At 53.1% G+C, this 20,647-nt stretch overlaps 1 protein-coding gene across 23 annotated transcripts in view; it reads right to left on the bottom strand.

Moving 5' to 3' along the window:
• Nucleotides 1–163: 163 nt before the first annotated feature.
• Nucleotides 164–20,647, bottom strand: part of syngap1b (synaptic Ras GTPase activating protein 1b) — a 90,372-nt gene continuing 69,888 nt past the window's right edge. For 4 of the 23 annotated variants that reach the window (XM_088631065.1, XM_088631066.1, XM_088631075.1 and 1 more), the window contains 3 exons: nucleotides 17,008–17,219; nucleotides 15,501–15,573; nucleotides 164–8,723 (listed from right to left, as the gene is read on the bottom strand). In XM_088631065.1, the coding sequence (XP_088487191.1) occupies nucleotides 8,376–8,723; nucleotides 15,501–15,573; nucleotides 17,008–17,219 (633 nt within the window). In that variant the 3' untranslated portion in view covers nucleotides 164–8,375. The other 19 variants (XR_015936292.1, XR_015936290.1, XR_015936291.1 and 16 more) reach the window with 19 other exon arrangements.

Raw genomic sequence — 20,647 nt, 5'->3', positions numbered from 1 at the left:
GACACACACCTGGGGTCTGTGTTCACAGACACCCTGGATCACTTTAGATTTCCCTGTGATCTGTGTTCAGAGAGAAAGACACACTGGAATATCAGCCTGTAAAAAGTTCAATACCACAGTACACCAGATTCCCTTATAAATGCATGTACAGTTTTAAGAGATAGCGAAAAAATGTCATTTATTAATTAATTTATTTATGTATTTATATCTTGTAGATTCTCCCACCCCCCCACCCACCCCAAAAATAGAAACTCCCGTTTATTAATCTCACAAAAATAAACAAACAAACAATCAAAAAGGTAAATAAAGAATTCATCAATGACCGGATCAAAGAAGTCGATCAATTAAAATCAGAGAGAACAATGATAATAAACAGAATCGCAATAATAATAATTATAATAATTGTCTTCATCATCGTCATAGTAATGTCAACATTCATAACAAACCCATGTACAGCAGGAATTACACACTTCAATACTCTTCCTGGTAATATTTACAGCCACTCCCACAACTGTACACTGAAAACACAGGTTCCACGAAAGGAGGAAAGGGGCGGGGCTATGGCTCATCGGGGGCGTGGCCAGAAAGCAGCTCTGTACAAATAGAAAGGCATGATGGAGAGCAGGGGCGGGGCTACGTGTACCGAAGCAGGGGCGAGCCAAAGAGGGGCGGGGTTGGAGGGAGCTCTGTACAAATAGAAAGAAGGGTAGGGCGGGGCTAAGGTTGCCAAGGAAGGGGCGGGGTTAAAGGAGATCTGTACAATGTACAGGGCTGGCGGGCGGGGCCAATGGAGCGCCGGGGGGAGGGGTTACAGCAGAGGAGGCGGAGCTTTAGAGCACTTTAGAAAAGTTCATGTAAAAAAGAAAATTTCAGCCCCTGGTAGGAGAATTGTGATACAGCGGAGACCCGAAATGAAATAAACCAGAATAAATATATACATACACACCTTACAGTCATCATGATAGCTCAGTAATAATCATAACAGCAAGAAGAAGAAGAAGAAGAATGAAAATAATCCTAATAATAATCATAAGTGAGGATGACCTTAACCAGCGGAGAAGCTTATATACAGAGTGCTGTCCCTCAGCAGGGGCCGGAGAGAGAGCTGGGAGAGAGGGGAGTGAGTGCAGACCCGCCACAGGGCGGCGCTGGGGTCACTATTGTATATGGCTTCAAGGGTCCAGGGTGTCGGTTCTGTCGGGCTTCTGTCCCCCTGTGTGCAGCTCCAGCGGAGCAGAGGAGCCAGGGGGCATTGTGTGTGTGTGTGTGTGTGTGTGTGTGTGTGTGTGTGTGTGTGTGTGTGTGTGTGTGTGTGTGTGTGTGTGTGTGTGTGTGTGTGTGGGGGGGGGGCTGTGTGTGTGTTAGTGTTTGTGTGTGTGTGTGTGTGTGGGGCTGTGTATGTGTTTGTGGGGGTGGGCTGTGTGTGTGTGGGGCTGTGTGTGTGTGTGTAAATGTGTGTGTGGGGGGGGCTGTGTGTGTGTTAGTGTTTGTGTGTGTGGGGGCTGTGTGTGTATTAGTGTGTGTGTGGGTGTGTGGGGGCTGTGTGTGTGTGGGGCTGTGTATGTGTTTGTGGGGGTGGGCTGTGTGTGTGTGGGGCTGTGTGTGTGTGTGTGTGTAAATGTGTGTGTGGGGGGGGCTGTGTGTGTGTTAGTGTTTGTGTGTGTGGGGGCTGTGTGTGTATTAGTGTGTGTGTGGGTGTGTGGGGGCTGTGTGTGTGTGGGGCTGTGTATGTGTTTGTGGGGGTGGGCTGTGTGTGTGTGTGTGGGGCTGTGTATGTGTTTGTGGGGGTGGGCTGTGTGTGTGTGGGGCTGTGTGTGTGTGTGTGTGTAAATGTGTGTGTGGGGGGGGCTGTGTGTGTGTTTGTGTTTGTGTGTGTGTGGGTGTGTGGGGGATGTGTGTGTGTGTGTGTAAATGTGTGTGTGGGGGGGGCTGTGTGTGTGTTAGTGTTTGTGTGTGTGGGGGCTGTGTGTGTATTAGTGTGTGTGTGGGTGTGTGGGGGCTGTGTGTGTGTGGGGCTGTGTATGTGTTTGTGGGGGTGGGCTGTGTGTGTGGGTGTGTGTGTGTGTGTGTGTGTGTAAATGTGTGTGTGGGGGGGGCTGTGTGTGTGTTAGTGTTTGTGTGTGTGGGGGCTGTGTGTGTATTAGTGTGTGTGTGGGTGTGTGGGGGCTGTGTGTGTGTGGGGCTGTGTATGTGTTTGTGGGGGTGGGCTGTGTGTGTGTGGGGCTGTGTGTGTGTGTGTGTGTGGGGTGTGCGGGGTATGTGTGTGGGGGGGGCTGTGTGTGTGTGTGTGTGTGGGTCTTGCTGTGTCTGTGTTGCGGGTTTGTGTCTGTATCTGTGTGTGTACTCTCTCTCAGTACCCCTGTCTCATTCTGATAGTTTATTTTACCCTGTTGTTCATAAGAAGAGAGAGGGAGGAACGGCAGCACACACTGCACACGCAATACACACGCAATACACACCCACACACAACACACACGCGGCACACACGCACACACATCCTCCCACTGACCAAGGCGAGCTGCGCCCGGTCACTGCGGCGGCACGCGGCCCCCCGCCCCCGGAGCAGGAGGGGGCCAAGGGGTGTCCGAGCGCTGGGGTGGCCGCAGAAATCAATCAATCAATCAATCAATCAAGAGAAGGAGATCGCAGAAGCCCTTTGTGAACAGCGAGCCTCTGTCACACCGATCAGCGGGCCCGAGCAAACGATCGCCGATCAACCAACCAGCAGAGTAATCGATCACCGAGCAATCGATCACCGATCAACCGACTGGCTGAGCAATCGATCACCGAGCGATCGATCGCTGATCAACCGACCGGCTGAGCAATCGATCACCGAGCAATCGATCGCTGATCAACCAACCGGCCGAACAATCGATCGCTGATCAACCGACCGGCCGAGCAATCGATCACCGAGCAATCGATCGCTGATCAACCGACCGGCCGAACAATCGATCGCTGATCAACCGACCGGCCGAGCAATCGATCACCGAGCAATTGATTGCTGATCAACCGACCGGCCGAGCAATCGATCACTGAACAATCGATCGCCGACCAATCACTGTCTGACTGACTGATCGCTGCTCAACCAACCGTTCGACAGGGCGACCGGTCGACCGCTGCCTGACCGACTGACTGACCAGCCGGCCGCCGACTCAACACAGAGGACGGAGCCAAAGGCGTGAGCGCAGGAGGAGGAGGAGGAGGAGGAGGAGGAGGCCGGAAGGCAGGTTTCCGGGCGAAACCGTCCGAGTTCCCAGGAAGGGTCCGGGAGACGGCCGGGCCGGGCCGAGCCGAGCGGCCCGGCGTCTCCGAGCGTCCGCGGGGGGGCGGGGAGCTCCGCGGCGATTGTCGTGAGAAAGCAATCCGAGCCCGAATCCGGCCGCGAGGTCCGGGACGGGAGAGGGCGGCCGGCAGCCAGGCGCAGTGTCCGCCGTTCCCAGGAGGAGCAGGACGTTGGGCCTCTGGTCCGAGCTTGTTTTGTTTGTACGGGAATAAAGCGAAGAAACGGGTCCCAGGCTGTGGTGCTGCTGTCTGGTCGGCTCTCCGGCAGGAAAGCGATTGTCGCACCGCGCCCAGCAGCGCGCTTGTCCAGCGTGTCCACGAGGAGGAGGGACAGAGAAGCTGACCCTCGCTGTCCCGAAGGACAGAGCCCGCAGGCCCAGAGCTCGGGGGGGACACTGCGGTCCCCCCCCTCCGCCGGCCACACGGCCAGGCCTGACCGAGTGACCGGACACAGAGAGAATCCTGGAGGGAGAGAGGAGAGCGAGAGAGGGGAGAGAGAAAGAGGAGAGAGAGGAGAGAGAGGAGAGAGGGGAGAGAGGGGAGAGAGAAAGAGGAGAAAGAGGAGAGAGAGGAGAGAGAAAGAGGAGAGAGGGGAGAGAGAGGAGAGAGGGGAAAGAGAAAGAGGAGAAAGAGGGGAGAGAGAAAGAGGAGAAAGAGGAGAGAGAGGAGAGAGAAAGAGGAGAGAGAGAAAGAGGAGAAAGAGGGGAGAGGGGAGAGAGGGGAGATGGAGAGAGAGAGAGGAGTGAGAGGGGGAGAGAAATAGGAGAGAGAGGAGAGAGACAGGAGAGCAAGAGGAGAAAGAGAGGAGAGAGAGGAGAGAAAGAGGAGAGGGAAGGGAGAGAAATAGGAAAAAGAGAGGAGAGAGAAGTAAGAAAAAGATGGGAGAAAGGAGAGACTGACAAAGGATGGGAGAGGAGGGAAAGGAGGAGAAGTGAGAGAAGAAGATTGAGGAAAAAACTGAAAAACTGAAAAAAAGGCCCCCAAGAATTCTCTGTTTTACTCTTCCCTGGTGTCGTCGTTCCTGTTCTCAGTCCAAACCAGGGAGCGAAGCAGAGACTGGGCTCAACGAGCTGGCTCACTAACAAAGCAGGGAGTCACTTATCGTATCAAGTCCAGTCATGGCTCTTCCAGTGTGATCCAGAAATCAACGCAAAAGGAAAAAAGGAGGTTCTTAGGGCAGCCAATCAGAAAGAACGAGAGAGAGAGAGAGGGAGGGAGGGACTGCCCCTTCTGTGCAAATCCTCCAATAGCAGGAGCCCCTGTGATGTCTTCAGCCAATCGGCGTGCAGGGCGCGGGACGAGGCGGTGACGGGGCCAGCCAATCGGCGACGAGCTTCCTCTTTCCCTTCTCCTTTCTTTCCCTCTGTCAGCCAATCGGATCTCGGGGGAGGGCTCCGGCGTCGAGGCCTGGCCAATCAGAGGGCTGCCTGCCTCGCATGAGCCAATCAGGTTCCAGGCCGGGCTCCATGATGCTGTGTGAGTGGCTGGAGCGAGAGAGACAGACAGGGGAGGAGCTGGGTGAACGCGTGGGGCTGCTGTCACGGCTGGCCTGTCCGCGTCCACGTCAGTCTGTCTGTGACCTGTGACCCCGGGTGTGACCTGTGACCTGTGACCCGGGTGGCTAGAGCCCCAAACATGGGAGCTAGCGGATTCTGGCACCCCGAGATTTTCACTCACTCGCTCACACACACACCCCCCCCCCCACTGAGGGCACAGGCCTGACCCCTGACCTCTGTCTGACCTGCCTGGGAGCACATCTGGGACAAAGGGGAGCCCCACTACAATGGCCATGATCACCAGACTCATCAGCTCACCCCTCCCCCTGCTTCCTCCCGGTGGACACACACACACACACTGACACACACACACGCAGTGAGACACACTGACACACACTGTCACACACACTGACATACCCTGAGACACTGAGACACTGAAAAACTGCCACACACACATTGCCACACACAGATACCCAGGATCACTTAGACACAATTAAATCCTATTGCAGCCTGAGAGAGATTAAATAAGCAAGACAGAGTAACAGAGGGGTAATTTCACAGCCTGAGACACAGGGCTGAGTAACAGAGGGGTAATTTCACAGCCTGAGACACAGGACAGAGTAACAGAGGGGTAATTTCACAGCCTGAGACACAGGACAGAGTAACAGAGGGGTAATTTCACAGCCTGAGACACAGGACAGAGTAACAGAGGGGTAATTTCACAGCCTGAGACACAGGACAGAGTAACAGAGGGGTAATTTCACAGCCTGAGATACAGGACAGAGTAACAGAGGGGTATTTTCACAGCCTGAGACACAGGGCAGAGTAACAGAGGGGTAATTTCACAGCCTGAGACACAGGGCTGAGTAACAGAGGGGTAATTTCACAGCCTGAGACACAGGACAGAGTAACAGAGGGGTAATTTCACAGCCTGAGACACAGGGTAGAGTAACAGAGGGGTAATTTCACAGCCTGAGACACAGGGCAGAGTAACAGAGGGGTAATTTCACAGCCTGAGACACAGGACAGAGTAACAGAGGGGTAATTTCACAGCCTGAGACACAGGACAGAGTAACAGAGGGGTAATTTCACAGCCTGAGATACAGGACAGAGTAACAGAGGGGTATTTTCACAGCCTGAGACACAGGGCAGAGTAACAGAGGGGTAATTTCACAGCCTGAGACACAGGGTAGAGTAAAAGAGGGGTAATTTCACAGCCTGAGACACAGGACAGAGTAACAGGGGGGTAATTTCACAGCCCGAGACACGGGACAGAGTAATAGGGGTAATTTCACAGCCTGAGACACAGGGCTGAGTAACGGGGGTAATTTCACAGCCTGAGACACGGGACAGAGTAACAGGGGTAATTTCACAGCCAGAGACACAGGGCTGAGTAACAGAGGGGTAATTTCACAGCCTGAGACACAGGGCTGAGTAACAGAGGGGTAATTTTACAGCCTGAGACACAGGACAGAGTAACAGAGGGGTAATTTCACAGTCTGAGACACAGGACAGAGTAACAGAGGGGTAATTTCACAGCCTGAGACACAGGGTAGAGTAACAGAGGGGTAATTTCACAGCCTGAGACACAGGGTTGAGTAACAGAGGGGTAATTTCACAGCCCGAGACACAGGACAGAGTAACAGGGGGGTAATTTCACAGCCTGAGACACGGGACAGAGTAACAGAGGGGTAATTTCACAGCCTGAGACACAGGGCAGAGTAACAGGGGGGTAATTTCACAGCCTGAGACACGGGACAGAGTAACAGAGGGGTAATTTCACAGCCTGAGACACAGGGCAGAGTAACAGGGGGGTAATTTCACCGCCTGAGACACGGGACAGAGTAACAGAGGGGTAATTTCACAGCCTGAGATGCAGAACAGAGTAACAGAGGGGTAATTTCACAGCCCGAGACACAGGACAGAGTAACAAAGGGGAAATTTCACAGCCGAAGACACAGGGCTGAGTAACAGAGGGGTAATTTCACAGCCTGAGACACAGGACAGAGTAACAGAGGGGTAATTTCACAGCCTGAGACACAGGGCAGAGTAACAGAGGGGTAATTTCACAGCCTGAGACACAGGGTAGAGTAACATGGGGGTAATTTCACAGCCTGAGACACGGGACAGAGTAACAGAGGGGTAATTTCACAGCCTGAGACACAGGGCAGAGTAACAGAGGGGTAATTTCTAACAGAGAGAGTGAAAGGCTGATTCACAGGGAGGATATGACAGAGAGTGAGAGGGACAGAAGCAGACAGGTTTATTCACATAATATTTTAATGCTGCAGCAGACCTAGTACTGCTTCGTAAGAACATCAGATCAAGGTTCTGAGTGAGGAAAGAACAGTCCATTGGGTCAGGTCGGCCCGGTCCAGTCAAGTCCAGTCCAGTGCAGTTGCATTTTGCTCATAGTTCTGGTCCCATTCCACCAGCGCGAGCAATTTCATGATTGGTAGAAGAATGCCAGAGCCCCCATCAGCCCCCAGCAGCCCCCCCACTGTGGTCACCGTTACCCTGGGGGCATTCGGCAGCCCACTGGATCCTGACTGGCCCAGAGGTCTGAACTCGATGGCACTGCGTCAAACATCACCAGAGCCAACGTTTCTCCTGCTGCAGCACACTGTCAGCTCTGTCACACCACTGTCAGTGCTGTCACACTGTCAGCTCTGTGTCTGTGACCAGGGCTCTGTGTCACTGTCAGCTCTGTCACACCACTGTCACACCACTGTCACACTGTCAGCTCTGTGTCTGTGACCAGGGCTCTGTGTCACTGTCAGCTCTGTGTCACACCACTATCAGTGCTGTCACACTGTCAGCTCTGTGTCTGTGACCAGGGCTCTGTGTCACTGTCAGCTCTGTGTCAAACTGTCAGCTCTGTGTCACACCACTGTCAGTGTTGTCACACTGTCAGCTCTGTGTCTGTGACCAGGGCTCTGTGTCACACTGTCAACACTGTCACACTGTCACCTCTGTGTCTGTGATCAGGGCTCTGTGTCACACTGTCAACACTGTCACACTGTCACCTCTGTGTCTGTGATCAGGGCTCTGTGTCACACTGTCAGCTCTGTCACACTGTCACCTCTGTGTCTGTGATCAGGGCTCTGTGTCACACTGTCACCTCTGTGTCTGTGATCAGGGCTCTGTGTCACACTGTCAACACTGTCACACTGTCACCTCTGTGTCTGTGATCAGGGCTCTGTGTCACACTGTCAGCTCTGTGTCTGTGATCAGGGCTCTGTGTCACACTGTCAACAGTGTCACACTGTCACCTCTGTGTCTGTGATCAGGGCTCTGTCACACTGTCAGCTCTGTGTCTGTGATCAGGGCTCTGTGTCACACTCTCTCTCTCTCTCTTGCTCTGTGCCACGAGTTTGCTGCTCTGGGAAAGAGGAAGCTTAAGAAGACGCAGGAGATATAGAGGGAGAGGACAGACGGAGGAGAAGGTCTTGCTCTTGCACGTCTCCGTTTCTTTGTTTTTTGGTCTTCCCTTCCTCAGAAGAAGGCAGTTCTCTCTCTCTCTCTCTGTCTCTCTCCTTTCATCTGGTCATCCAGGGGTTCTGTGATTGAGTTTGTTTTGTCTCTCTGTCCCAGCTGCTATTGTCCTGCTCCTCCTCCTGCTCCACCCATCAGTCCCGGTCCTGATGCGGTTGCCGTGGCGCCGGCCGCAGTCGCCGCGTTGGAGGGGTTGCCGGGTGGGGCCGCCAAGGCGATGCCGCGGAGCTCTCCGTTGTGCAGACGCGGCGGGGGCAGCGGGGGGGGCGGCAGTGGCGGGGGCGCGGGCCCCGGGACGCCGTTCCAGGGGCCGCTAGAGGACGAGATTCCAGAAATTCCCGAAGAGATGCCGGAGGAGGACAGCCCTAGGCTCCCGGTTCCTCCTCCTCCTCCTCCGGAGAGAGCGCTCACACAGGGGTCTGCAGAACCCAGGGAGGAAAGCTGCTCCTCCTAACACAGAGAGAGAGAGAGGGGAGAGGGGGGGGCGGGGGCAGGGGGAAGGAGGCAGCAGGGGTGCAGGGTAAATAACAGAGAGGGGGCAGAGGAGGGTGGGGGGACAGTGAGAGGACGAGGAGGAAGAGAAAGAGAGAGAGAGAGCGGGAAGGGAGACAGAGAGAAAGGGATGGGGAGGGATTATAAATCTGGGGTTGACACAAACACGCTGGCTGGAGATGCCAGAGAGTCACCTGTCAGCATGAACTGCACAACAAAGTCAAAGCCGTCCTGTCCTGGAGAGTCTCGGGCTGCTCTGTCAGTGTCAGTGGAGTCTGATTATAATCCCAGTGAAGAACTAATCCAGCTCCCAGTCCAGTCAGTCCAGTCCAGCCTGGAGAGTCTCGGGCTGCCCTGTCAGTGTCAGTGGAGTCTGATTATAATCCCAGTGAAGAACTAATCCAGTTCCCAGTCCAGTCAGTCCAGTCCAGCCTGGAGAGTCTCAGACTGCTCTGTCAGTGTCAGAGGAGTCTGATTATAATCCCAGTGAAGAACTAATCCAGTTCCCAGTCCAGTCAGTCCAGTCCAGCCTGGAGATTCTCGGGCTGCTCTGTCAGCGTCAGTGGAGTCTGATTATAATCCCAGTGAAGAACTAATCCAGTTCCCAGTCCAGTCAGTCCAGTCAGTCCAGTCCAGCCTGGAGAGTCTCGGGCTGCTCTGTCAGTGTCAGTGGAGTCTGATTATAATCCCAGTGAAGAACTAATCCAGTTTCCAGTCCAGTCAGTCCAGTCCAGCCTGGAGATTCTTGGGCTGCTCTGTCAGCGTCAGTGGAGTCTGATTATAATCCCAGTGAAGAACTAATCCAGTTCCCAGTCCAGTCAGTCCAGTCCAGCCTGGAGAGTCTCAGACTGCTCTGTCAGTGTCAGTGGTCTGATTATAATCCCATTGAAGAATTAATCCAGCTCCCAGTCCAGCCAGTCCAGTCCAGCCTGGAGAGTCTCAGACTGCTCTGTCAGTGTCAGTGGAGTCTGATTATAATCCCAGTTAGTAAATAATCCAGCTCACAGTAATGTAAGTCCAGTCCATTCCACACCATTCCGGTTCAGTCCAGTTTAGTCCATTCCAGTCCAGTAAAGTCTTGTACATTCTGGAGAGACTCTCTCAGTTCTGTCAATGAAAAACAAAAGTTTAGTTTCACCCAGTTGTACGAATGTAAGTTTGCACCATCAGGAGAGAAAGAGAGAGAGTGAGACAGAGAGTCACAGATAGTACAACCCTCAGTTTGTGCTTTTTTTGCAATCCGTGTTCAGTGGAGATATAGGTCAGTAAATAACAATCCATGTTCTGCAGAGACCTGTGTCAGGAAATGGCAATCCGTATTCAGTAGAGATATATGTCAAGTCAGTAAGTCACAATCCATGTTCAGAAGAGATATAGTCAGTAATTCACAATCCGTGTTCAGTAGAGATATAGGTCAGTAATTCACAATCCAGGGTCAGAAGAGATATAGGTCAGTAATTCACAATCCGTGTTGGTTAGAGATACAGGACAGTAATTCACAATCCAAGTTGGTTAGAGATGTAGGTCATCAATTCACAATCCGTGTTGGTTACAGATATGGGGCGACAGCGTCACCAGCACAGTGTCACAGGTCAGTCAGGACAGTATTTACCCACTCAGAACCTTCCTTTCCCTTCTGATGTTCTTATGCCGACAGTAACAGCCCAGCAATCCAGTTGTCTGCTGTTCCTCTCCTATCAGAACTCTGCTGCCCATCGGAACGGGGCGTAAAGGGAACAGAGGTCACCTCGAACTAATAAACAAGCAATGGCCAACCAACCTGAGCGGTTCAGCGCGGGTCAGAGCCGTCCGGCCGGGTCGGGTCAGAAGACAGAGAGAGAGGAGCACAGGAGACAGACAGAGAGACGGCGTGACGTAGCGGAGAGCAGAGAGGGGTGAGAGACACCAAAGACAGACGGACGAACACGCAGACACACAGACCTCCACCCATCTCTTTCTGTCTCTCCTTCATCTGGTTTTTCTTCCAGATTCAGTTTCCAGCAAAAGCTCCGACCGGGATGATTTCAGGGAATTCGGGACACACAGACTCACACACGCGCTCCAGTCTACCAGTCCGGCCGACACACCGGTCAACACACGCTGACGCACTGACACACTGACACAGAGGTGCCCCCCCAGCCCTGGTGGGAGTGGGACAGATACGGAGATTTCCCAAAATCTAGCTGTGGGGGGGTGGTGGGGAGTTAGCAAGTGAGGTCACTCTTCTGAAAGCGTCTGACTGTTTCAGTGACATCACAGTGTGACCACCTATCGCGTTGTTATCATGGTGTCTGCCTCTCTCGCTGACGTTGTGCTGTGCCACTACACCGATTTTTGATAGTCTTGAAAACTAAATGATATTATAACGTGTGACATTTTTATTGGCACTGTAATGTCTCGCTGATTGATGGATTTTATAGATCTGAAACCCTCCTTGATGGTTTGGTCTGTCCGGCAGAGCTAATCCAATCCAGGACCCAGACAGTAATTTGACTTGGCTTCACTAATCAGCGTGACTGATCACCAGGAGTTCACAGCCAATCCAGTCTGCCAATGTGCTGCTCCTGCACTTGGGAACTGGGCCTCAGTTACTGTGCTTCCCGCGTGCGTGTGCGTGTGCGTGTGCGTGTGCGTGTGCGTGTGCGTGTGCGCGTGTGCGTGTGTGCGTGTGTGCGTGTGTCCTAACGCCCGATGCGCTGGAGATCCCTGCAGAAGGCGTCTGCGGGCTTGGGGTGGCGTGTCCGCAGTGTGGCGAGCGGGCGAGGGGGCGCTGTGTGGTGGTCAGTCTCCGGGGGGTGGGGTTGGGGGTATCAGTCGGCGGGCGCAGTGCTGTCTGGGGGCAGTCCGTCCTGCTGTCCCTGCGTCGTGTCCGGGTGCGGGGGGGGTGCGCGTGTCTGTGTGGCCGGAACGAGGCGTCCGAGCGAACGCACGGGATCGGGACCCGGGGGGACTGGCTGACCGACACACTGGCGACTGACGCACTGGCGGACACACTGACAGACTGGGGGACTGCCTGACACACTGGCTGTGGGCACGCTGTGCTGAACAAGGACACCCCACTGCTTAGCCACGGCAGACGATAATGGGAGATCTCCGTATCTGGCTGTCTGTGTCTGTCTGTGTGTGTGCGTGCGTGTCCGTGTGCCACGGTCAGTGTGCGTCTCTCTATTTCGCCTCTGTGTCTCAGCGCGGGCACAGCGTCAGTGCGTCAGGACAGCGTCAGTGCGTCAGTGTGTGCGAGTGTGTCAGTCCGTCAGTCCGGGGGTCGGCGGGAGGGGTGAGGTGAGAGGTCAGTCGGCGCTGCAGCACCGCGTGGTGTCCAGTCAGTCCGAGGGAGGGACAGTCACTAAGTCTGTGGGTGAGGTGTCCAGTCAGTGGGTGGCCCGTCAGTCCGTGCCTGCACCAGCCAGTAAGTCTGGTAGTCGGTCTGGGGTGTGGTCACCAGTCAGGGTGTGGTCACCAGTCAAGATGTGGTCACCCGTCGGGGGTGTGGTCACCAGTCAAGGTGTGGTCACCCATCGGGGGTGTGGTCACCAGTCAAGGTGTGGTCACCAGTCTGGGGTGTGGTCAGCAGTCGGGGGTGTGGTCACCAGTCAGGGTGTGGTCACCAGTCAGGGGCGTGGTCAGCAATTGGGGTGCGGTCACCAGTTGGGGGCATGGCAGACAGTCGGGGGAGTGGTCACCGGGCAGGGGCGTGGTCACCCATCGGGGGAGTGGTCACCGGTTGGGGGCGTGGTCACCAGTTGGGGGTGTGGCCACCAGTCAGAGACGTGACATTCAGTCGAGGGCGTGGTCACCCGTCGGGGGCGTGGTCACCCGTCGGGGGCGTGGCAGTCCGTGTGTCATATGGCTCAGCGGGTGCCGGAGGAGGTGCTCGGTGTCCGAGTGTCAGGATTATTACCTGTGGACTCGGGGCGGCGCGGGCGCGAAGCGAGGCTGGATTAGGATTGATTGTCGCCTCCCCTGCGGAAATCACCGTATCTCATCAACACAGACAGAGAGGGGGGAGAGAGAGGAGGGGGGGAGAGAGAGGACCCACGCCCACACCCACGCACAGACACGACACGCGGGGCCGCGCCGCCGCACGCATGCACACACGCCACGGGCCCGCGGCCAGCATGCTCCAGTCACCAGCGCCCACGGGGGGGGGCGGGGGCGCCACTGCCAGGCAGGGGGGGAAGCGGGGGGGGGGGCCGAGAGACACGCAAAGCAGCGGCGCGCCGCGGAGGGCGCGCGAACAGCACGCGCACACACACGCGTGCGCGCACACATGCGCTCGGAAGCAGCCTGCCCTGCAGCGGGAGGAGGCCCTGGAGTCCGACGGGCCACGCCACGCCACGCCACGCGCCCAGGAACATGCCAACACGCCACAGAGCCACCACAGCGGCGTGTCTGTCCCCGCACACACACACACCACACGCGTGCAAGCCGCGGAGACGCACGCACACTCGCACACCACACGCGCCACGCGGGGCAAACGGCGGCAGGCGAGCTCACGCTGACGCACGGGAGGACATGCAGAAAACATGCGGCAGGAGACACGCCGAAGACACGAGACACGGAGACGACGGACTGAGACGGACAGGAAACACGCCACCGGACACACACACAGACGCAGACGAGTGTACGCCACACGCTACACACAACACGCAACACGCCACAGGTCAACTCCACACAGGGCTGATAGAGACTACAGCGATGGCACTGAGATTATAGCACAGGGCTGATAGAGACTACGGCGATGGCGCTGAGATTATAGCACAGGGCTGATAGAGATCACAGCGATGGCTCTGAGATGATAGCACAGGGCTGATAGAGATCACAGTGATGGTGCTGAGATTATAGCACAGGGCTGATAGAGACTACGGCGATGGCGCTGAGATAATAGCACAGGGCTGACAGAGATCACAGTGATGGTGCTGAGATTATAGCACAGGGCTGATAGAGACTACGGCGATGGCGCTGAGATAATAGCACAGGGCTGACAGAGATCACAGCGATGGCTCTGAGATGATAGCACAGGGCTGATAGAGATCACAGTGATGGTGCTGAGATTATAGCACAGGGCTGATAGAGACTACGTCGATGGCGCTGAGATTATAGCACAGGGCTGATAGAGATCACAGCGATGGCTCTGAGATGATAGCACAGGGCTGATAGAGATCACAGTGATGGTGCTGAAATTATAGCACAGGGCTGATAGAGACTACGGCGATGGCGCTGAGATTATAGCACAGGGCTGATAGAGATCACAGTGATGGTGCTGAGATTATAGCACAGGGCTGATAGAGATCACAGTGATGGTGGTGAGATTATAGCAGAGGGCTGATAGAGACTACGGCGATGGCGCTGAGATTATAGCACAGGGCTGATAGAGATCACAGTGATGGTGCTGAGATGATAGCACAGGGTTGATACAGCTCACAGCGATGGCACTGAGATGATAGCACAGGGTTGATAGAGACTACAGCCATGAGACACCAAAGGAATCAAAGCTTTTTTCCTCTTGGGGACCTAGAGAGTCAGGAGATCTGACTGCAGGTTTTCAGGGGTTCTGTGCAGCTGTATATATGAGAGACTGAGAGAGAGGGATGGCCTGACTAGGAAAGACCAGACTCACACTGCAATGGTAGGAGACACACAGAGTGCACACAGAGTGTACACACACACACACACACACACACACAGACTGTACACAGAGTCACAGAGTGCACACACAGACTGTACACAGAGTCACAGAGTGCACACACACAGACTGTACACGGAGTCAGAGTTTACACACAGACTGTACACAGAGTGCACACACAGACACACGCAGACTACACAAAGTCACAAAGTGCACACACAGACTGTACACAGAGTCACAGAGTTTACACACAGACACACACACAGACTGTACGCAGAGTGCACACACACACAGACTGTACACAGAGTCACAGAGTTTACACACAGACTGCACACAAAGTGCACACACAGTGCACACACAGTGCACACACACAGAAAGACTGAAGACAGTCACAGAGTTTATACACAAACTTTACACAGACACACACACAGACTACACAGACACACAGAGTGCACACACAGACTGTACACAGAGTGAACACACAGAAACACACACATACACTACACAGAGTGCACACACAGACTGTACACAGAGTGCACACACAGACTGTACACAGAGTTCAGACACAGACACACACATAGACTGTACACAGACACACAGACACATACACACAGACTGTACACTGAGTCACAGCACAGATTGTACATAGTGTACACACAGACACACAACGTGTACACACATACATACAAGGTAACAGGGACTGTACACAGTGTACACACACACTGTACACAGAGTGTACACACAGACACATACACAGACTGTATGCAGAGTGTACACACAGACTGTCCACAGAGTGTACACACAGACACACATCCAGACTGTACACAAAGAGTACACAGAGTGTACACACAGACACACACACAGACTGTACACAGAGTGTACACACAGACTGTACACAGAGTGAATACACATACTGTACACAGAGTGCACACAGACACACACACAGACTGTACACAAAGTGTACACAGAGTGTACACACAGACACACACACAGACTGTACACAGAGTGTACACAAAGACTGTACACAGAGTGCACACACAGACACACACAAACTGTACACAGAGTGTACACACAGACACACACAGACAGTAACAATCTATCTTTTCCACCTGAGCTTCTAGCATTCGTGGCTTCAGATCAGGAACATGATCCCTCCTCAACTCATCTTCCACTGCCATGAGTCTGAGGGAGAGGGAGAGAGAGACGGATCACACACACACACTCCTGCTCCTGTCTCCCTCTCCTGTCTCCTCTCTCCCTCTCCTGTCTCCTGTCTCCCTCTCCTCTCCTCATCTTCCACTGCCATGAGTCTGAGGGAGAGGGAGAGAGAGACGGATCACACACACACACACACACACACACACACACTACTGCTCCTGTCTCCCTCTCCTGTCTCCTCTCTCTCTCTCTCCTGTCTCCCTCTCCTGTCTCATGTCTCCCTCTCCTCTCCTCATCTTCCACTGCCATGAGTCTGAGGGAGAGGGAGAGAGAGACGGATCACACACACACACACTCCTGCTCCTGTCTCCCTCTCCTGTCTCCTCTCTCCCTCTCCTGTCTCCTGTCTCCCTCGCCTCTCCTCATCTTCCACTGCCATGAGTCTGAGGGAGAGGGAGAGAGACGGATCACACACACACACACACACACACACACACACACACACACACACTCCGGACCCTATCTCCCTCTCCCTCTCCTGTCTCCTGTCTTCCTCTCCTGTCCCCTGTCTCCTCTCTCCCTCTCCTCTCCTCAACTCATCTTCCACTGCCATGAGTCTGAGGGAGAGGGAGGGAGAGACGGATCACACTCACACACACTCCTGCTCCTCTCTCCCTCTCCTGTCTCCTCTCTCCCTCTCCTGTCTCCTGTCTCCCTCTCCTCTCCTCATCTTCCACTGCCATGAGTCTGAGGGAGAGGGAGGGAGAGACGGATCACACACACACACTACTGCTCCTGTCTCCCTCTCCTGTCTCCTCTCTCCCTCACCTGTCTCCCTCTCCTGTCTCCTGTCTCCCTCTCCTCTCCTCATCTTCCACTGCCATGAGTCTGAGGGAGAGGGAGGGAGAGACGGATCACACACACACACACACTACTGCTCCTGTCTCCCTCTCCTGTCTCCTCTCTCTCTCTCCTGTCTCCCTCTCCTGTCTCATGTCTCCCTCTCCTCTCCTCAACTCATCTTCCACTCCCATGAGTCTGAGGGAGAGGGAGGGAGAGACGGATCACACACACACACTCCTGCTCCTCTCTCCCTCTCCTGTCTCCTCTCTCCCTCTCCTGTCTCCTGTCTCCCTCTCCTGTCTCCTGTCTCCTGTCTCCTGTCTCCCTCTCCTCTCCTCAACTCATCTTCCACTCCCATGAGTCTGAGGGAGAGGGAGAGAGAGATGGATCACACACACACACTCCTGCTCCTGTCTCCCTCTCCTGTCTCCTCTCTCCCTCACCTGTCTCCCTCTCCTGTCTCCTGTCTCCCTCTCCTCTCCTCATCTTCCACTGCCATGAGTCTGAGGGAGAGGGAGAGAGACGGATCACACACACACACTCCTGCTCCTGCCTCCTGTCTCCTGTCTGCTGTCCCTGCTCCTCTCCCTGCCTCTCCTCTCTCTCCCTCTGTACCTGTTGATGATACCCTTGATCTGTGTGTCCTTCTCCATCTGCTGCTGCCTGAGCCTCCTCTCGCTCTCCTCCAGCCGGCTCTGGTACTGCAGCAGGATCTTGCTGGTCTGCTGCTCCTGGGAGAGGAGTCGGCGCTCGTACTCCTCCAGCTTCCTGTGGGACATCACCAGGCGCTCCTTCAGGGAGTGGATCTCCTCCTCGTACTCCCTCACCTGGCGGAGAGAGGTACTGCAGCTCATTAACACTGCCCTGAGAGAGAGAGGGGTTCATACACACACACTGACTGGACACTCCAGTACATGAACACTGCCCTGAGAGAGAGAGGGGTTCATACACACACACTGACTGGACACTCCAGTACATGAACACTGCACTGAGAGAGAGAGGGGTTCATACACACACACTGACTGGACACTCCAGTACACTGACACTGACCTGAGAGAGAGAGGGGTTCATACAGACACACTGACTGGACACTCCAGTACATGAACACTGCACTGAGAGAGAGAGGGGTTCATACAGACACACTGACTGGACACTCCAGTACATGAACACTGCACTGAGAGAGAGAGGGGTTCATACAGACACACTGACTGGACACTCCAGTACATGAACACTGCACTGAGAGAGAGAGGGGTTCATACAGACACCCTGACTGGACACTCCAGTACATGAACACTGCACTGAGAGAGAGAGGGGTTCATACACACACACTGACTGGACACTCCAGTACATGAACACTGCACTGAGAGAGAGAGGGGTTCATACACACACACTGACTGGACACTCCAGTACATGAACACTGCACTGAGAGAGAGGGGTTCATACACACACACTGACTGGACACTCCAGTACATGAACACTGCACTGAGAGAGAGAGAGGGGTTCATACAGACACACTGACTGGACACTCCAGTACATGAACACTGCACTGAGAGAGAGAGGGGTTCATACACACACCCTGACTGGACACTCCAGTACATGAACACTGCACTGAGAGAGAGAGGGGTTCACACAGACACACTGACTGGACACTCCAGTACATGAACGCTGCACTGAGAGAGAGAGGGGTTAATTTCTTGTTTTTCTTAATGTGTCCACTCAGCAGACAAACATATGAAAAGAAAAAAAAAATAACAGGTGGAAATGTTGTTTTGGTCTTCAGAGGTCAGATTTTTCAATTCCAGGCCTGTCAGGTAGCTGGGAAATGTTTTGAAAACCTTGCTGTAGGTGTCTTCTAGCTTGGATAAAAATCTGGGACAAAGTGATCAATTTGAAAATGAATTCTACATAATGTTCTGTGAAGACTGGACCTGGAATGAAATATTCCCGCATATAATAAATAAATCATAAAAAATATTGAAAGCAATAACGATATAAAACCATTGCAATTGCTATAAAAACCTTTAGACACTGCTAGAGAGCCTTTACCTACTGTTAGGCATTGAACAAAAACCTCAGAGTTGCCTTCTGGTGTGAAAGAAAGGAGCACTGATAAGAAACTGATAAGAAACTGATTGATTACCCCTTCTGAGTCAATGACTGACAGCTAGAAGGCGGGCGGAATGCACCTGAGGCTTCCAGAGGAAGTCTCACCCCCTCAGGGCTCTGAATGGCTGAAAATACAACGAATGATGGCCCTTTTGACCAATCAGATCTCCTTATTTCGGTTGGCCCTGTTCAAATAACTATTACAAAGTCAATAACGTTCAGTGTCCTCCAGGTTTGGTAGTGGGTTAATCTAGCGTTTTGTGGATATATATCATGCTTCAGAATAAGGTAAAAACATGGAATATATATATATATAATTTTTGCTTTTGCGGTCTTGTTTTGCCGGTTTATTGATTGCCTTATCGATGCATTTTGGAAGTTTGAAAGTGCATCATCAGATAAAAAGTGACTTTGTGATCGAATGTCATGTTTAAAAAAAACAACGTTTTTTTAAGCGACGGTTGTCCTTTTTCGATTGATAACATGTTTTTGTGGTTTTGTTGGTAAAGAACGATTAAATATGATGCAGGAATCAAAAATAAATATTGATTTACAGCGTGGACGCTTGCGACTACGCCAAGCACAGGACACGTTTGATTACACGAACGTTTTTTTTTATTTTCGGTTCGGAAAACGGTTTTGTGAAGCTCTAGTTGAACCTTTTTCGACTGATAAAAGGTTTTCTGTAAAGGTTTTGTGGTTTTGGTGTTGTAAAACGATTAAGTGAGATGCTCCTTTTAAGTCAAGTTTCTTAGATAGTAGCCGCATGCTGCCACGTTTAATAAAGGTTTAATAAACACACTGACTGGACACTCCTGTACATGAACACTGCACTGAGAGAGAGAGGGGTTCACACAGACACACTGACTGGACACTCCTGTACATGAACACTGCACTGAGAGAGAGAGGGGTTCACACAGACACACTGACTGGACACTCCAGTACATGAACACTGCACTGAGAGAGAGAGGGGTTCACACACACACACACTGACTGGACACTCCAGTACATTAACACTGCACTGAGAGAGAGAGGGGTTCATACAGACACACTGACTGGACACTCCAGTACATGAACACTGCACTGAGAGAGAGAGGGGTTCATACACACACACTGACTGGACACTCCAGTACATGAACACTGCACTGAGAGAGAGAGGGGTTCATACAGACACCCTGACTGGACACTCCAGGACATGAACACTGCACTGAGAGAGAGAGGGGTTCATACACACACACTGACTGGACACTCCAGTACATGAACACTGCACTGAGAGAGAGAGGGGTTCATACAGACACACTGACTGGACACTCCTGTACATGAACACTGCACTGAGAGAGAGGGGTTCATACAGACACACTGACTGGACACTCCTGTACATGAACACTGCACTGAGAGAGAGAGGGGTTCATACACACACACTGACTGGACACTCCTGTACATGAACACTGCACTGAGAGAGAGAGGGGTTCATACACACACACTGACTGGACACTCCTGTACATGAACACTGCACTGAGAGAGAGGGGTTCACACACACACACTGACTGGACACTCCAGTACATGAACACTGCACTGAGAGAGAGGGGTTCATACAGACACACTGACTGGACACTCCAGTACATGAACACTGCACTGAGAGAGAGAGGGGTTCATACACACACACTGACTGGACACTCCAGTACATGAACACTGCACTGAGAGAGAGGGGTTCATACAGACACACTGACTGGACACTCCAGTACATGAACACTGCACTGAGAGAGAGAGGGGTTCATACAGACACCCTGACTGGACACTCCAGTACATGAACACTGCACTGAGAGAGAGAGGGGTTCATACACACACACTGACTGGACACTCCAGTCCATGAACACTGCACTGAGAGAGAGAGGGGTTCATACACACACACTGACTGGACACTCCAGTCCATGAACACTGCACTGAGAGAGAGAGGGGTTCATACACACACACTGACTGGACACTCCAGTACATGAACACTGCACTGAGAGAGAGAGGGGTTCATACAGACACACTGACTGGACACTCCAGTACATGAACACTGCACTGAGAGAGAGGGGTTCATACAGACACACTGACTGGACACTCCAGTCCATGAACACTGCACTGAGAGAGAGAGGGGTTCATA

Source organism: Lepisosteus platostomus, chromosome 5, assembly GCF_059453375.1.
Source record: "Lepisosteus platostomus isolate fLepPlt1 chromosome 5, fLepPlt1.hap1, whole genome shotgun sequence".
NCBI lineage: Eukaryota > Metazoa > Chordata > Actinopteri > Semionotiformes > Lepisosteidae > Lepisosteus > Lepisosteus platostomus.
The sequence above is the reverse complement of the archived record's forward strand: the minus strand, read 5'-3'. Positions and strand labels throughout refer to the sequence as shown.